The 18,176-nt window shown below is 49.1% G+C and overlaps 1 protein-coding gene across 5 annotated transcripts in view; it reads right to left on the bottom strand.

Annotated features, from left to right (window-relative positions):
- Nucleotides 1-3,806: 3,806 nt before the first annotated feature.
- The window catches only part of LOC101345515 (TNFAIP3-interacting protein 1), a 31,076-nt gene continuing 16,706 nt past the window's right edge, over nucleotides 3,807-18,176 (bottom strand). For 2 of the 5 annotated variants that reach the window (XM_023726611.1, XM_023726610.1), the window contains 6 exons: nucleotides 17,592-17,726; nucleotides 16,173-16,258; nucleotides 14,206-14,289; nucleotides 11,619-11,813; nucleotides 6,039-6,133; nucleotides 3,822-4,085 (listed from right to left, as the gene is read on the bottom strand). In XM_023726611.1, coding sequence (XP_023582379.1) covers nucleotides 3,878-4,085; nucleotides 6,039-6,133; nucleotides 11,619-11,813; nucleotides 14,206-14,289; nucleotides 16,173-16,258; nucleotides 17,592-17,726 — 803 coding nt within the window. In that variant the 3' untranslated portion in view covers nucleotides 3,822-3,877. Of the gene's footprint in view, nucleotides 4,086-6,038; nucleotides 6,134-11,618; nucleotides 11,814-14,205; nucleotides 14,290-16,172; nucleotides 16,259-17,591; nucleotides 17,727-18,176 lie in introns of all 5 variants that reach the window. The other 3 variants (XM_023726613.1, XM_023726609.1, XM_023726612.1) reach the window with 3 other exon arrangements.

The raw sequence follows: 18,176 nt of genomic DNA, 5'->3' as shown, positions 1-18,176 counted from the left end.
CCATGCAAATAAAGTGCTTATAGCCCACCAAGGGGATTGTATAGCTTGCTAATAATGTAAATAAGGTACATGGCACACTTGCGGAGGTGGGACCATGCCAATAAGATGTACGGAACCTTAACAAGGGGATTGCTCAGTTTTCCATCCCACGAGGCTTAAAATGAGCCATCCCAGAGGCGGAGAAAAGGCGACCTCACTACCACCAAGAAAGAAGAGCTAGGAGTAGAGTGCGTCCTTTGGGCCCAGGAGCCCTGTGCTGAGAACCTCCTAGATCCAGGAGATAGAGAGAGACAGCTGTAACACTGGAGACAGCGCAAGATGTCAAGAAGCAGCAGCAGCATAACAGAGGCAGCAGAAGTAGGAGACTCGCGCAAGACGGCATGGTGGGCTTCCTGGCCCACAGAACAAGGCAATTACAGTGGGTGTGCCAACCCACGGAGCAAGAGAGTTCAACACCTTCGGTCAGGAGGCTTACTGGTGGAGTAGGGTGCCTCAGGGCACTGAGATAGAGAGCTGAGCACTTTCGGGCCGAGGCTTACTGGTGGAGTAGGGCACCTCTGTGTACTTAGAATTGGTGGGAACGAAGGGAGTAGAAAAATCGCCCTTAGAACCACATGGTGACAACTGCTGTCGGTGAGATCTGCTCATGGATGCTAAACTTAGTGAGAGGGCACTGAAGGAAAAGCAGGACATTTGCATGTTCTCAAAGTTTCATCCCCAAAATAATTATTTATTAATCACAAAGGGAAAAATAGTAACTTTATTGTGAAGAAACCTGACGGACACCACCTTAACCAAATGACAAAGTTAGCCATCACCAGGAATACGACCTATTGATGTCATATGCCCCTAACATGATGTACTGAGAAGGGCACAATGTCACTTCTATAATATTCCTGCCAAAAAATGCATTACCTCCATCCCAAATTGAGGCACATTCTGTAGAACAACTGGCCAGTACAACTCAAAAGTGTCAAGGTCACAAAAGATAAGGAGAGACTGAGGAACTCTAGCACAGGTTAGAGAGGAGACTAAGAAGACTTGGCAACTAAATGCAATGTGGAATTCTGGATTATGTCTTGGTACAGGAAAAAAAAAAAAGTTGAAAAATTGATGAAATCCAAATAAAGTCTGTAGTTTGGTTGACAGTATTGTACTAATGTTAATTTTCTAGTTTTGAAAACTGTTGTTGTTGTTAGGTGCCACCGAGTCAGTTCAGACTCACAGAGACCCTAGGTACAAAAGAATGAAACACTGCCTGGTCCTGCGCCATCCTCACAATTGTTGCTATGTTTGAGCCCATCATTGCAGCCACTGTGTCAATCCATCTCATTGAGGGTCTTCCTCTTTTCTTTTTCGCTGACCTTCTACTTTACCAAGCATGATGTCCTTCTCCAGGGACTGGTCCTTCCTGATAATATGTTCAAAGTATGTGAGATGAAGTCTCACCATCCTCATTTCCAAGGAGCACTCTGACTGTATTTCTTTCAAGACAGACTTGTTCGTTCTTCTGGCGGTCTGTGGTATATTCGATATTCTTTCCCAACACCAATTAATTCAAACGCATCAATTCTTCTTTGGTCCTCCTTATTCATTGTCCAGCTTTCACACACATATGAAGCAATCGAAAGCTAGCTTGTGTAAAATGTTACTATGAGGAGAAGCTGGGGAAAGGGTATACAGGAACTCTCTGTGGACTATTTGTGTAATTCTTTTAGAAGTCTAAAATGATCTCAAAATAAAAACTTTTGAAGTTTTATAAAAAAGAAAGAAATAAAGTGCTGAGCAAACAACAGAACAAGGCTAGGAGTCCAGAAATTGAGTGCTGGCTCTGTCTCCAAGTGCCTGTGTGGTACAGGCCAAGGTCAAGCCCTCTCTGGGCCCCGTACAATGAGAAGATGGTCTCCGAAGGCCCCGTCCGGACCTCTGACACCCTATGTTCCCCTGAGCACTGGCTTGGCGTCCACAGTCTGACTCCAATTTGTCCTAGGGCCACTGCCCATGTTCTATTTCCTCACCTGCCTTCCCAGTTTCACTCCACACTTTCCTGTGGCTTGGGCGGGGCCTGGAGGCAGAATTTGTGAGGCCGCAGCGCCCCCTACAGGCTAAAGTGTAGAAGTACACCACAGTAACAGGAATGGAGGACTGGGCTGGGGAAGACTTCCAGGTGCCATCACCAGCTTTGAGAAAGGTGAGAGATGGACCTGTGCCTTGAAACCGCTGCCTCCTGGAGGGGGACTCTGTTCAGCCAAGGGCATCAATGGGGTACTGGGGAAGGGCGAAAGGGCGGTAAACTGTGCATTGCTGGGCTCCTGGGTGGTGCACCCTTAACCCCCATAAAGAAGAGGAGCGTCAACGTAGAGGACTAAAGGCTGGGCAGAGAGCTCTGGAGTCGGCCGGCCTGACTGCCGGCCTCAGGTCTGCCATTAAAAGCAACAGCTAGTGCTCACTGTTGACCACATGCCAGGAGCTAAGCCCACTTTACACACATCACATCACTGAATCCTCACAACAATGCTTTTCGGTAGGAGTTATTATTTCCACTTTACAGAAAAAGAAACTACAGCCCAGAGAACTTATGTGACTTGTCCAAGGTCGCCACACTGGTTAAGTGGTAGATCTGATTCCAGGGCACACACTTCCTCACACTGTGTAATACGCCTCCTATGTGACCCTGAGGTGGATGGGCAAGTCACTTCCACTCTCCGACAGGAGGTAGGAGCATCTGGCTTTCGTGGGAGTTAGGGGAGATGGGTTGATGTTAAAGGACTTCGGCTGAGCACAGAGGCCTGCCCAGAGGATGCCATGCCCAAGTGACTCAGAACATGACAGGGATCAGCAGATCCACAGCCACATGAGGGCAGACAGGCAGGCTCCAATGTGAGGGGTCAACGTCGGAAGAGGCCTGTGGGCTGGAATTCAGGATGCCTGGGGTGAGCCCACTCTGGCCAGGTACCAAAGTGTTCCCCAGCCACACCCCATGCGTGCTGAGAACAGGGGCTGCATGAATCCTGATTACATGATGTCATCTGCCCGCTCCAAACCTATTTCTACAGCTATGAAATGGAATAATAGTCCCGGCCCTGCCTACCCGACACAGAGATGGGGCCCAAATAAGATAATGGATTTGCAAGTCCTCAGTAAACTCTGCATTGCCACATAGCGATAAGGAATTAAGTTATTAATTACTACCATTACACAGGTGCTGGGTTTGTTAAGAGACACTGAGCCCTGCTGTGCAGTCACTGCATCCCATTAAAGGGGAAATACATGTGTGTAAGAAACTGGAACTCAGCTCTGCAGCAAAGAAAAAGGTGAAGAACAGGGAAGGGACGCACAGTAAGTCTCCTGCTTGGGGACTCGATATCAGCCAGGGCTGGGACAGAAGGTAGGGAAAAGGGGGAAGAGAGCCATGCTGATGTAGGCTTGGCTGTTCCCCTCTGCATTTCAGAGGCTCCAGGGCGCAATGACGGGGCTGGGGGAGGGATGGTTATAATCACAGGAGCTTAGCAGATCCCCTGAGGCACTTCCTCAAGCTACCACCCTAATTCTGCCAGAAATACCTGACATGTTGAACTGAATTTCGGGAGCCAGCCTTTAAGAGAGACCTTGACAAATTGGAATGTGTTCAGGGAATGTGCCAAGACTGAGCAAAGGATGCTCTGCTACCTTCTCTGAGCAATAGCTGAAGGGACTGGAGCTGTTCAGTCTGAAGAAGAGGAGGCTTGCAGGGGCCACGAAGCCACGGTCATTGCCAGCGGCCTCTGAGCATGGGTGCCAGGGAATGGGATGCTCCACGGGGTTGAAGGCAGAATAAGGGCTGAGGAGTGGAAGCTCCAAGGAGGTGGACGTCAGGCCAAGCTAAGGAAAAGCCATCTCACAACCAGAACCTTCCCACAGTGAACAAACAGAGGCTGGGTACCAGCATCAAGGGTGCTGAGAAGAATTTCTGACCACATACCTGCTGCTGGCCGGCCGTCACCTTCTTCCCTGTGCCTTCCATCTTTGGGGAGTCTGGCTGCCTGGAGGCACCCTCTTTGTTGCTGCTGCTCATCAACAACTTCTTGAGCTCCATATTTTCCTCCCTGGGTTGGAGGCAAACAGAGAAGTTACAATGCCACCCTGGGTTAAGGAGGCTGTGGGGCCTCAGATCCACTAATCACGTGAGCTGCGGCTGAGTTCTTGGGATTAAGGAAAATCCTGAAACCTACCTCAAGCAGAACTAAAAAAGGTATCCTTAGGCTGCCTTACTGGCAATCTGTGGGCTTCCCTAGAGGTGGCTGATCCTCAACAGGAGGCTTCCCCAACTATGGAATGTCTGTATACGAGATCTTCCTTAGCCAGAATTAACGTGGTTTCACTTTCATTGTATTAATTTTTAGAGTTATGGTCTATTTATTACAGGTAATGCCGTTTTCCGTTTACTCTAGTGAAAGTTGCCTTTTATAATAATTATAAGCAAAAACACCAATCAAGTTAAAGTAAAACCTAAAGAAAATAAGGTAAGTGATATGAGACATAATAAAAGTTGCAAAGTGGATTCAGGTCTGACTGAAATATGGAAACCATTTCTTTAGGTTCTATTTGCCAGCTGGGTTTCCCCTTAATAATAGAAAAACAGGCTCCCTGGTGGCACAGCAGTTAAGAGCTACAGCTGCTGACCAAAAGGTCAGCAGTTTGAATCCACCAGCTGCTCCTTAGAAACCCTATGGGGCAGTTCTACTCTGTCCTACAGGGTTGCTATGAGTTGGAATCGACTTGATGGCAAGGGGTTTGGTTTGGTTTTTTAATAGAAAAATAGAGAAGTAAAATGGCTTTCTCAAGGTCACACAGTGGGGACTTGTGCTCTTCCTTTTCAATCCATGGGTCTTTCCTCCAGCCTGGGGCTTTCAGATCCCTGAATTGAGTCATTATGGCTATAAAACCCCCAACTACTTGGCCATCCAAAAATAAATAAACACATGCTAATTCAAAATGGCACAGGAGCTCAGGTAGTTAACTATTACTGTGGTCATACTGAAGACATTTATATTCTTTCTCTTTCCCGTTGATTCTAACAAGCAAGAGGAGGGAGGAAACTTGGGACTGGTGAGTCCTGGCTTTAACCCAGACCTCTCCTCGTGTACCTGAGTCCAGCTGGTACCCACCAGGTAATTCATTGCCTGAATCATCCAGGACCACAGTGTAGGCAGGGATTATGGTCCTTTTAGTGAACGGAAGCAAGGAGACCATGCTCTCTTTATGAGACCTGAAGCAAGTCTCTGTCCCTCTCTGGGCCTCTGCACAATGTCCCTCCCATCTGCGCAATGAGGGGTTTGGTCTACAGGATCTCTAAGGGCTCCTCTAGCTCTGACAGCCAAGGCCTGGGCCCACTTACATCAGAAACACACAGGCCCTTGGTAAAAGGCAAACTCCTAGGTACCTCAGACCTACTGAATCCAAATCTTGACAGTGGAGGGAGGGGCAGGTGTGGAAACTTCTAATGCTCTACCCTCCATGATTCTGATGCACAAATGAGTTCAAGACCCATGAGCCCAGATGAAGGAGCCCTGGCTGTTCTCAGGAAGACAAAGCAGAACAGAATGGTAACCAGCAGGGGGCAGCAAAGTCCTGACTGAGTCCTCTTTCAAACAGCTAGTTGGATGGCTATTAACAGGCTAAGAGAGAGAGCTCCCAAGAAAGGAGTACAATGTGTATGGACTTTCTTCTGAGGCTCTCAAGGGACTTTACAGACACTCCCCAAGGTACTAAATAGGCCAGAGTTTATTCTGTCCAATAAACAGAGAGGAAATATCAAGAGCCATGGAAAAGGACCAAGATGCCTGGCACCTAAAGCAGAGCTCTGGCACAAGACCTCAGAGCTCTCAGCTCTCATCTAGGCTTCTGATTCCAGAAATCAGAGCTCTCAGCTCTCATCTAGGCTTCTGATTCCAGAAATCAGGGCTCTCAGCTCTCATCTAGGCTTCTGTTTCCAGAAATCAGTGCTGTGCACCACCTGTCCTCCTTCTGCCATCTCCACTCCTGAGGCCTGGACTTACCGAAGCCTCTCAGTGGCCTGATCCCTTTGTTCCAGGCCCTTGTCCAGCTTGGCCTTCAGGACCTCATTCTCCTTCCGAAGCTGCTCACACAGGGTCTGCAGGACAGACAGGTAGATAGGAGCAGGGTAAGGGTGGGTGTACATCCCAAATGCAGCACATACTGAGGACAGGGAAGGGGCTGTAGCTGCTCCACGTCCCATCTCTGATCATCCCCTTGATCTGGCCCTCCCTGGGCCCCTTTTGGGACAGCTGGGAGCCAAGACAATAGACCATCCAGGCCCTCTAGATGTCCTCTCCTTCGGGGACTAGCTGTGGAAATGCCTGACCAAGAATCTGCCACATGGTCCTCTGGTCCTCCAAATCACAGTGCACCATTCCCGCTCAGGGCTGTTCCCACTGCCCAGAATGTGCTTCCCTCCAGCCTTCCCCTGGATGACTTCTACTCCTCCTTCAAGTTGTAGCTTAAATGCAATCTTCTCAGAGAAGTCTTCCCTGATTCCCACACCTCAGCTAAGTTAGGCCATTTCCATTCTCTTCACTCATGGCACCCTGCTCTTATCCTTCTTGGTACTCGTGACAATTACTGTTTTTAGGTGTTATCAAGTCGTTATAACTCATAGCAACCCTATGTACAATAGAACAAAACACTGCCGGGTCCTGAGCCATTCTAACAATTGTTGTTATGCTTCAGCCCACTGCTGCAGCCACTGTGTCAATCCATCTCATTGAAGGTCTTCCTCTTCTTCGGTGACCCTCTATTTTACCAAGCAGGATGTCCTTTTCCAGGGACTGGTCCCTCCTGATAACTGTTCAAAGTACGTGAGACAAAGTCTCGCCATTCTTGCTTCTAGGGAGCATTCTGGCTGTACGTCTTCCAAGACAGATTTGTTCATTCTTCTGGCAATCCATGGTAGATTCAATATTCTTCATTAACACCATAATTCAAAGGTGTCAATCCTTCAGTCTTCCTTATTCATTGTCCAGCTTTCAAATGTGTATGAGGCAACTGAAAGTACCATGGCTTGCTTAAGGCACACTTTAGTCCTCAAAGTGACATCTTTGTGACAATCAGAGCTACATAATGGTGTCATGATTTTCTTCATGTCTGATCCCTTCACAACCTTCTAGTCTGTGAGGTCCCAGAGGGCCGTGAGCTACCCTACACACACACATACACACCCAGGATCCCCAGCCCTTACAACAGGAGCTAGCAAAGGGTCAGCACTGAACTTAGTTGAAGGAACACATAACTGAATGAATGCTGAATAAATGAATGAACAAATGAACAAGTGAGTCCTAGGAGGCCTACAAGGTTAGCCAACCTGTAGAGTGTGGAAGCTTCAAGTGTTGTCAAACAAAATGTTAGAAGGCAGGGCGTTCAGTGGAGACCTCGCCAATTCCTCACTGTGTGGCTCACGCTTCACTTCTGTAGCGGAGTTCCCTCCTCGACAAAATGGGAACAATTATTCCTTCTCTGCCTGCTTCACAGGGTTGCTGTGAGGGTCAACTAAGACAGGGTGAAAGTCCTTGTGAACTGTCAGTCACTGGATAATATCTGAGGACTTCTGTTAGAAGCGCTGCGAGGTGGGGGGCATGGAAGATGGACCAGCCAGACTCAGTGCCTCCCAGATGAGTAGGGAAGGGAAGGTGCTGATGACATAACTGTGATGTTATCAGGACTAAGTTGTTTTACCTTTCAACAAATGCTTACTGAGCACCTAACATGTGCCAGGTACTCGGCTAGGTACTTTCCCAGACACTGTCTCGCTGGAACCTCACAACTTCCCCAAAGCTAAGTAATTTATCTCTATTCTAAAGGTGGGAGAGCTGAGGCAAAATAATTTGCAAAAGTCACACAGCTGTTAAGAATCCTCACTGGGAGTAAACTCCATCTTCTGGCAGACCCTCAACTGGCGTCTCCCCCCTGTGATGACGAACCAGAGACAGGAGAGATGGGGAAGCCTGAACAAATGAGTGGGGGTGGGGGCAGAGCCAGTGGTATTTACTAACCACTCGTCTGTACCCTTCCATTTCCCAGGTTCCTTGCAGTTAGGTGATCACATGACTAGTTCTGGCCAATGAAAGATAAGCTTAAGTGACAAGTGCCACTTTTGAGCTGATGTATGACAATTCTAGGAGTCCCTGGGTGACACAAACAGTTAAGTGCTCAACTATTAACAGAAAGATTGGTGGTTTGAACCCACCCAAAGGCACCTCAGAAGAAAGGCTGAGTGATCTGCTTCCAAAAGGTAAGCAAAACAACCAAACCCTTTGCATCAAGTTGATTCTGCCTCATAGCAACCCTACAGGACAGAGCAGAACTGCCTCATAGGGATTCCAAGGCTGTAATCTTTACAAAAGCAGATTGCCACATCTTTCTCCCGCAGAGCAGCTTGTGGGTTCGAACCACCGACCTTTTGGTAAACAGCCAAGTACTTAACCACTGCGCCACCTGAGCTCCTTTCCAAAAGGTCACAGCCTTGAACACTATGGGAGTACAGTTCTACTCTGAAACACATGGGGTTGCCATGAGTTGGGATCGACTTGATAGCAGTTGTTTTTTTTCTTTGTTTTGTTTTGTTTTTTATACACAATTCTCTTTTTCCCTGCTATGGCTAAAGTGGATGCCTCATATTCCAAAGGGTACTAGATGGTGCAGCCTCTGTCAGCCTGGGTCCCTAAGTAACTGTGGAGTAGAAGCAAACCCCTGCCAACACAGAATATGAGGTTAACACTTTGTTATACAGTGAGATTTCAGAGTTGTTGATTTCCACAGCAAAACCTGGCCCTTTCTGACTAATGCAGGAGAGTCCTGGGAAGGCTGAATGGAGCAGACAGCCTTGAACTGGAGGGTGGCTGGACATGAGGGATCCTAGGCTGAGAAAACACAATGCACAAAGGCACAGAGCTTGTATCAGCACGAGGTACTATTGTTGTTGGTTCCCTCAGGCCTTGAAGCGGGCCTTGCACCATACCTGGTGTTGATAATTGTTTGTTGAGTGAACCAAGAAACAAAGGAGTGAATGAAGAGGAACAGGATTATTCTATCTCCACCCAAAGGCTGGGTAAATACCCAGGATGCCATGGCCATGGGCGGGGCCTCCAAGGAACAGAACGTCCTGTTCCTGGTCACTAAGGCAAGGGTGGTGGGAGGCCTCACCTTCTGTCCTGCCCTTCTAGTCTGTTTCCTCAGAGATTCTGGGTAAGTACTCTGGGAACAAGCTGGCCAATGGATACAGGTCTTTAGACGTCACCAAGATCATCCACACTTCCCATCAGAGGGATTAATGGAGCTCACCTGTGAGTCCCCGTGTTCACTCGTTTGTGCATTCATTCATTCACTCACCAAAATGTGTACTGAGCACCTACTACGTACCAGGTACTAGGATACAGTGGTGAATAAGACAAGGTACCTGCCCCTCTCATGAAGCTTACATTCTAACAGGGAGCACAAGAAAAAACCAATAAACACCTAATAATAAAATTATTACAAACTATGATAAGAGCAAAGAAGGAAACAAACAGGGCCCTGGCATAAACATAACAGGCTGGTGGGACCCCTTTTTCAAGGCCTGATACCTATCCTCATTTCAAAGCTGAAAAATTAATGCTCAGCAGTGATCGCACCCCATGATCTCACAGGGTTCACCTTCCCAACACTCAGCTTTGACACCTCAAAGTCTTGTTGACATCTTCTGAATGAAGTCTTCTCCTTCAGCCTGGCCCTCAGGCCCTCCAAGGGGCTGCTCCAACCTTTCTTCCCAATGTGCCCCTTCACTCCGGGTGGGATGGGAGCACCGCGCTCTCCAAAGTCCTCTGTACCTCTGTGCCTATCCCCACGTCTCTCCTCACGCCATGTCTCCAGCCTGGATGCTCTGTCAACCCAAGTCCTTCCCAAAGTCACACAGGGTGGACCCCCTCCTCATATCAGTGGTCACTTGAATGTGTGCTGACATGACTGAGGCCACACACCTGTGACTGACACAGAAGGAGGGCCTAGGAGGGAGGAAGGAGACTTCAAGTTGTAACAGGTGACAGTGCCCAGATCCTGAGCAGCTCCTCTAGGAGCCTCAGTTTCTCCATCTGCCGAATGGTCACCAATTATAAGAGAATCTTTCCCTACCCCCAAATCCCTCAAGGCTAAGATGCCCTGCCCAGTATGGGTGACCATTATCAAAGAATCATACCAGTGACAACTTTTCAAGCACTTCCGATGCTCTAGGCATTGTACTCAGTACTTCATGTACACTCTCACTTAACACTCACAGCAATTCCAAAAGGGAGGTATTCCTAGCTCCGTGTTACTGATAAGGACAGTGAGGGACAGAGACATTAAGTGACGTGTCCAAGGTCATACAGTGATAAAGTCACCACTGGAACTAAAAAGCATGTAAATCTGAGGTCTGGCCTGGTCTAGGAAGGAAATCTGACTTTATTCTAATGGCACAGGGATGGTTTTTAAAAGGAAATTCAATCAGACAGGCAGGATGGAATGATGGTTAAGAGCATGGGCTTTGCGTCTAAGATACTCCACTGGTCCCACCTCGTCTGGAGCAAGGGAGAATAAAGAAAACCAAACACGCAAGGGAAAGATTAGTCCAAAGGGCTAATGGACCACAATGACCAAAGCCTCCACCAGACTGAGTCCAGCATAACTAGATGGTGCCTCGCTACCACCACCGACTGCTCTAACAGGGATCACAACAGAGGGTCCCGGACAGAGCTAAAGAAAAATGTAGAACAAAATTCTAACTCACAAAAAAAGACCAGGCTTACTGGTCTGACAGAGACTGGCGAAACCCCAAGAATATGGCCCTGGAAACCCTTTTAACTCAGTACTGAATTCACTCCTGAGGTTCACCCTTCAGCCAAAGAGTAGACAGGCCCATAAAACAAAATGAGACTAAATGGGCACACCAGCTCAGGGGCAAGTACGAGAAAGCAGGAGGGGACTGGAAAGCTGGTAATGGGGAACCAAGGTCGAGAAGGGGAGAGTGTTGACATGTCATAGGGTAAGCAACCCATGTCACAAAACAATATGTATACTGTTAATGAGAAACTAGTTTGTTCTTCATCTGAAATACAATAATAATAAAAAAAAAGAGCACGGGCTTTAGAACATGACAGATCTAGGTTCAAATCCCAATACCACCATTTACTGGCTAGATAACTTTGGGCAAAAAAAAAATCTTTTGAGGGCTGTTTGCCCCCCCTGTGAAGTGCGGATAACAGTCGTTCCCACCTTAGGGGGCCAGGGGCAGTAACTACAAGGAGTTGACCTCTGTTCCTTTCTTTTTCCTCACCCTGTAGGTGGAGAACAAAGGCAGAAGGACTGCTCTCCATCTGCTGACATCAGTGAGCCCTGAGAGTATCCCCAACGATGACATTTGCATTGCTCCCCTGTTTCCCAATTCCTTCATTCCTCTTCCTCTTCCCTTCCCACCACTTCCTTACCCTGTTCACCTCCCTGAGCAGGAAGCCCAAAGTCGGCCCACAACACCACCCTCAGAAGTCCCCATGGCTACCTCTGGATTCCCAAGAAGAGCCTCTCCCGGCATCCTCCCCGCGCCTGGGCCTCACCTGCAGGATGGAGGTGCGTTGCTCGTTCTTGTGCACCTTGGAGGCCAGCCGGTTGAACTCGAGGGCCATGCGGCCCAGATGGGTGAAGAGCTGGCTGTGGTCTGGCTCCTCGGCACACACGCTCAGAGTGGTCTCCAGCCGCTGCAGGTGCAGCATCAGGTTGCCGTCCTCGCGGGGCAGGGGGCCCAGCTCCTGCTTTGGGGGGGCATGGGTCCCTCTTCACTAAGGCCTGGGTAGGCACTGCCAGTCCATTCTCCCTGTGCTTCCCCATTCCTCATGATCAGTTTCCCGCTCTGGTCCCAGCTCAGCCCAGGGAAATTCTCCAGTTATGCAGGTTTCCTGTCTGGGGCTGACTCACAGGGCAGGACCCAGGGCTTCCAGGCCACTGTCTGGCTTAACAGCAGTGGGAGCCACCATCTTCCCACACTCTGGGCCTCACTCAGGGCTTGTGGGTAAATCACTCATCCCCTGGGCCTCAATGTCCTCATCTGCTACACGTACATACCCCTCTTCTCTCCCTTCTACTTCACAGGGTTCTTATGGGGATGAATAAACACAGGAAAGCAGTGAGCCCAGAAAAGGCAGAGTACTATATATACAGCACTACTTCTTTAGCTCAGGGATTCTTAACCGGAAAGCCACGCAGGGACCAAAACTGTCTGAATTTTATGTGTAAGTGGGTGTCTTCTGGGGAATGGCCCATGCATTCATCAGCTTCTGAGAGGGCCGAAGACTCAAAACAGGTTAAGAATCACGGCTCTAGAGACTTCAAAAATCCCCGTTTAGTAAACATATAAGTAAGGAAATGAGGCACAGCGGGGGCAAGGTAGTACACTCACTCTCCTCTGTCCAGAACGACTCCTCCTGAAGACACCGCCTTTGTTACGCCAACACGGTGCCCAAGGACCCGCGGTGGTGCCTCACACAGACTGTGTCAAGCCCAGCTCCCCTGCCTGGCATGTGAGGCCCCACAGCACCCGATCCCACCTGAGGAGGCATCTGGCTGGGCTCCCCACCTCCCCACCCCAGGCCTCCTCGAGCTTCGTCCCCCAGTGTCCTCTCTGCCTCTGCAAACCTTGTGCATCCTCCAGGCCCCACCCACATTTCACCTCCCCCAGGGGGCCTGCCCTCAAAATCTGTGGGAATCACAGGCCACCAGAGCTACGGGGGGCCTCACGGTTCAAGCTGGTAAACCGAGGTATAGGGAAGAAGGAACTTGCCCAGTCACCCACGAATCAGGCAGAGCTAGGGCTAGAACACAGGTTTCCTGACTCACGATCCAGTGCTCTGCCACACTGACCTCCCACTGTAGCAATGGAAGTGACCTCTAATCACAACTTGGCATTGAGCTAGTGCCCACTTAACATTGTTAGCACCTCATTCTATCAGGAAATAATGCTACTTATTCAATTCTGCATTTATTTCCCTGCTGCCTCTTTCCACACAGGCATCAAGGTGGCCAATGCTGCTCTGTAAAGCTCATGGATTATTTCACGTGTCTGATTTCTCCCACTGGCCTACAACCTCCCACAAGGCAGGGATGCTGTCTTCTCTTTGCTCAGCCTAGGCTAGGCATATTGGAGAGGCTAAGGAGGAAGGTATTAACCAGATAAAGTTACTGGTCCAAGGCCATAGAGAGACCTTCTAGCAGGGGGTCCTGCCTCCTCAGCCAGCTTCTCAGAGCCCTCAGGGACAGATCTCAGGAGACAAAACACAGAAAACCCTTCTAATACTCTGAGCTGCCTGGTGAGCTCAAGGCATGCTAGTCGTCACTGAAGGCTTGCTAGTATAATCTGGACAGCTACTTGACGGGGATACTGCTCTGTGGATTCAGAGCTACAAGAAGCAATCAGTGAGTACAAGGGCAATGTCTGCCACCTGAATCCTTTGTGGGATGAGGCAGTGGGGCTCCAAGGTATCAGAAAAGGGCTAGGCCATGTACTGCTTGACTAACAACAAAATATCTCCAAGAGGGGAGGGAGAAGGAGGAAAAGGCAGACTTTAAGACCTCAGAAAGATTCTCCAATAAGCCTGCCATTTTGAGAGGTAGCAGCAGAAGGAAGCTACAGTTGAGATAAAGGTGCAAGTGTGGTAAGGTGTGGAATGAGGATGCTGGGTGGACACCCAGAGCTGACAGTGTTTGTGTGTGCGCACACGTGTGTATAAGTAGAAGGTTTAACCTCCTACCTGCGTGCCCTGGAGGGGAGACTGAGAGGAACCGAGAGTCTGTACAAAAGGATAAATCACCTGCCTTAAACCACCCTGGGCCTTTCTGACCTCTTCTACTCCACTCAGGCCAGAAGCCTTGAGGCCCACAGGACTGAGTCACAGTGTGTGTGGAGGTGCCCGGTGCTCGGCAGAGGCCAACAGGGCTGGCAAAGTGCCCAGGCTTTCACAATGGCCAGGGGCCCGTTTGGCCTGAGTTGGGGAAGTCACCAGCCTGGGATTTGCATATGAAAGCGAGACGCACCCTCTCGTTCCAGCCCTCGTGTGTCCCAAATGACTCCAGGGTCCCCAAGGAATCTGAGTGGGCCCTGTGCCTCTCACACGGGCAGGACAGGACCCAGGGCCCTGCCCATCCACTCACCATTGTGTTCCTGGTGCTGCCACCACTCTCTGGTGGAGAATTCTGCTCCTCAGCAGGGACGACTTCAAATTCAGAGGAAGTGCCCTGTGAAGAAAGTGAGTTAGGGACTGCCTAAGAGAAAACACCTTGGTCTCTCCTCAGGAGACTGAAGCTGGGAGCAGGGAGGGGCAGAGAATGGAAGGACAGAAAACCTCTTCTTGTCCCCAGTTTGTCCCTGTGGCCTGCTCTGTGCAAAGGGGAGATGGCCTAGGCTGAGCTCACAGGGGACTTCACACATCACTTCATATGAGACCACAAAGCAAGGTCCCCACAGCCTGCTATAACTCACTGCATGATCTAAGGTCACGTCCCTTCTCTGCCCAGTTTCCTCATCTGTTAAACAGCGATCTTGGACTAACTGACTTTGAATTCCCTAACACTTTAGGACTGCATTTTCTTTAAAAAGACCTTGTACTTAGCATTTTCACAAACTCCATTATTTCCCAAGGCAACCCATGGGAGGGGTCAGAGGGTTTTGTCCCCTTTAGACAAATGAGGAAACTGAGGTCAAATTGTTAAGCAAATATATAAGGAGGGGATAAACCAAAGGACTGCAAACCCAGAGTTCTTGCTATTGCACCAGAACTATCTCACAGGCCCATGTCTCCAACTGGTCGCCTAGACAGCAGTTATGACGGCCACCACCAAGCATGGTCTTTTGCCGGCCTTGCCATCTCCCAGCCCCAGAGAACTGATCTGAGAAAAATCCCAGATACTTCAACAAATTTGGAGAGACTTTCTTAGGATACAGCCAAATCCTGAGTGGCCGAGGAATCCCAGACTTTTGTATCTCTACCACTCCAAGTAGAATTCACTGACTCTACAACCAACCGACAGGCTAAACTGGCAGCTGAATCTGGGATTCCTATTAAACCTGTTCTACAAAGACCATTTCAGCCTTCCCTAATCCCAGGAAGAGGCAGGATGGATGGGAGGAATTCTGTGTTCAGCTTCTAGTTGAGCCTCATGGCCTCCAAGAACCTAAGTCTGGGTGTTGGCCCTGCCCTTTGGACCCTAAAAAGTCTGCCTTTCACCTCCACATTTTCCCAGTTACCTGCATGACCTTGGAAAGTGCCCTTCTCTCTCTGGACTTATCTGCAGATTGAAGATGCTAAACTAGATGATCCTTTGGGTCCCCTCCAACCCTGGTGTTAGACTGAATTGTGTCCCCCCAAAATAGGTGTTCTAAATCTTAACCCCTATACCTATGGTTATAATCTCATTTGGGAAAGGGTTCTTTGTTATGTTAATGAGATAGTATTAGCGTTGGGTGTGTCGAGTCAATCTCTTTGAAGATATAAAGAGATTAAACAAGGAAGCAGAGATGGGGAAAGAGAAATGCCAAACCACATGAAGATCCCCCAGGAGCAGAAGCTCAAAAGAGGCAAGGATCTTCCCCCAAAGCAGACAGAGACAGAAAGCCTTCCCCTAAAGCTGGCACCCTGAATTCGTACTTCTAGCCTTCTAAACTGTGAGAAGACAAATTTCTGTTGGTTAAAGCCACCCATTTGTGGTATTTCTGTTATAGCAGCACTAGATAACTAAGACACCTAGGATACCAAGCGAAACTTCCCAAGCCACATCTAATGAAGACTGTTTCTGAGCCCTCTTTGAGAATGTGAGCTCCGTGTCATGTCCATCTCTTCTCCCAGCACTATGCACAGTCACTACATACTTAACATTATGCAGCTTAATAAACGGGAGGGATTCCTTTGCATATCAGGTCTTCCTGGTAAGCTTTAACCATGACCTTCATTTGAAAATAGGGAAACTGAGGCCCTAGAGAGATTGAGACTGACTTGCCCAATATCACCCACCAAGTCAGAACCCAGGTTGCTTGACCTCAACCCTCATTCTTCACATTCTTGTAGATCAGCAGGACCTTGAGGTCCAGGCAACCTGCAGCCATGATTCCAAATGCAACTTACACTGGATGGAGGTTTTGGGACCGGCTCTGGCTTGTCACTGGGGTGTGCACCGTCAGCGGGAGGTGCTGGGACATTTGTGTCCTTTCCTAAAGAATCAAGAGAGAAAGGACGAGGATGAGCAGCAGGCTACGAGGAGAAGCCCACATACCGCCCCCTTAGGAGAGCCCTGGCCAGAAGAGTTCCCAGACAGTTTCCCACAAGAGTCTGGGAAAATGGAAGGTGGTCCCACCAGGGCCTGGAAGGATGACTGGCCCTTGATGATGGGAACAGAAAGACTTCTTCCCTGGACTTACTGGGAAAATCCAAAGTGGCCACTGTTCCTTGCTACCTTGGACCTGCCTCAACGATAAGGGTGATGATTTACAATTTACAAAGTGTTTTTTATCTCTTATTTCAGCCAGTTCTTGTGACAGCCCTGTACCCCCAGTTTAAAGGTAAAGAAACTGAGGTTTGGGATGGTCACCAGCTTGCCCACAATTACACGACCAGAAATTGTAAAACCTATTCTCAAATTCAGCTCTCCCTCCCTGACTTCCTGGGGCTCTTGTCACAGGGAGCCCCTTGAGGGGAGCTCCACATTTCACTCTCAGAGTGGGCCTGGTACCCAGCAGGGACGCTGCTGAATGGACAGGTGGAGGCTGGACATACCCATCAACTGCAGCATAGTGGGACTCTGAGATCATTCCTGACCTCCACCTATCCGTTGAGCAAAGGTAACCACCAGCCAAATGGAAGGCTGTCCACCATGTGGCCTGGGCCAAGACCATAAGTGGGGCTAGAGCACGAAGCATCTGAGCTCCATGGGTGGGGACCTCTTTTTCCCTCGTCCCAGACCTTGCCCTAGACTTGCAGACATGCCAGAGTAAGTGCACAACGGCCACACACAGGACTTTAACCCTTAGTCACAGCCAATGCTTTCCTTTACTATGAAGTGTATGTGACATTACATCTGAAATACACTGTGGTGGGATAACAGGCAAGTCCAGAGTCTTCCCCAGGCCTCAGCCACCCCAATTGTAAAATGGAAGGTGGGGCTGGACCAGAGAGCTTTCAACGGAGTGGCTGAAAGTAGCTGCCTGGAGCACTATACCTGGCACACATTAGTTGCTCATTAACTATTTGTTGAATAATATGCTGCTAAAGGTCCTGCGGCCACATCAGGGCTGAGTGGATTGTGATCCATTAGTTATGTCAGCCAGGGCCTCAGGGGTAGCAAGTCACCAGCCACTTTTGGACAAGATTATTTTGAAGTCCCTTCCAAATCTGACTTTCTGAGGGATGCTGTAGCCAAAAAAAATGAATGGGAGGAGGTCTGTGGCCTAAGGGTAAACAAGGGAGCTGTGGGTTTCAGAATAAGAACGAGGTCCACTGTTAAGGGTTTAGGCAGTTTGGGGGCATAGGGAAAGGTTCCCCTTGTACCTGTGAGCTCAGCCAGGTGATCAAACGAGGCCAAGGAGGAAGAGGGTTGCTGGAGCAGCTCACTGTCCTTGACCAGCTCCTCTGCCTTCTGCCGGAGTCTGGACGCTTCCATCTGTGATTCCTCCAAAAGCTCCCCTGGAGAGACAATGGGGGAAGGGAGGAGCAAAAAGGATTTTCTTAACTCTACCATGCCCTGAAGCCTGCTTCTGCCGAGCTTCAGAGGCTTCAGGCCCTGGACTTCGCTCCTACCATTGCTTTGAGGGCTGAGTGGTATAAGTACCATTCCTACTCACCACTAGAAGCAAGTCAGAGAAAGAAAATGAAAAAAAAAAAAAACAAAACCCTGTTGCCATACTGAGTCGATTCCAACTCATAGCGACCCTGTAGGACAGAGTAGAACTGCCCCATAGGGTCTCCAAAGAGGGCCTGGTGCATTCTAACTGCCGATCTTTTGGTTAGCAGTCGTAGCTCTTAACCACTGCGCCACCAGGGTTTCCAGAGAAAGGAAGAGGGACCACCAATTGGGGAAAATAGGATTGGTGAGAATCTAGGGAAAACTGGCCCCTGGCACCCTTTCCCTGCCCC

This window comes from Trichechus manatus, unplaced genomic scaffold, assembly GCF_000243295.1.
Source record: "Trichechus manatus latirostris isolate Lorelei unplaced genomic scaffold, TriManLat1.0 scaffold00011, whole genome shotgun sequence".
NCBI lineage: Eukaryota > Metazoa > Chordata > Mammalia > Sirenia > Trichechidae > Trichechus > Trichechus manatus.
Note: the sequence above shows the minus strand (reverse complement) of the source record. Positions and strands in the feature narration are given on the sequence as shown.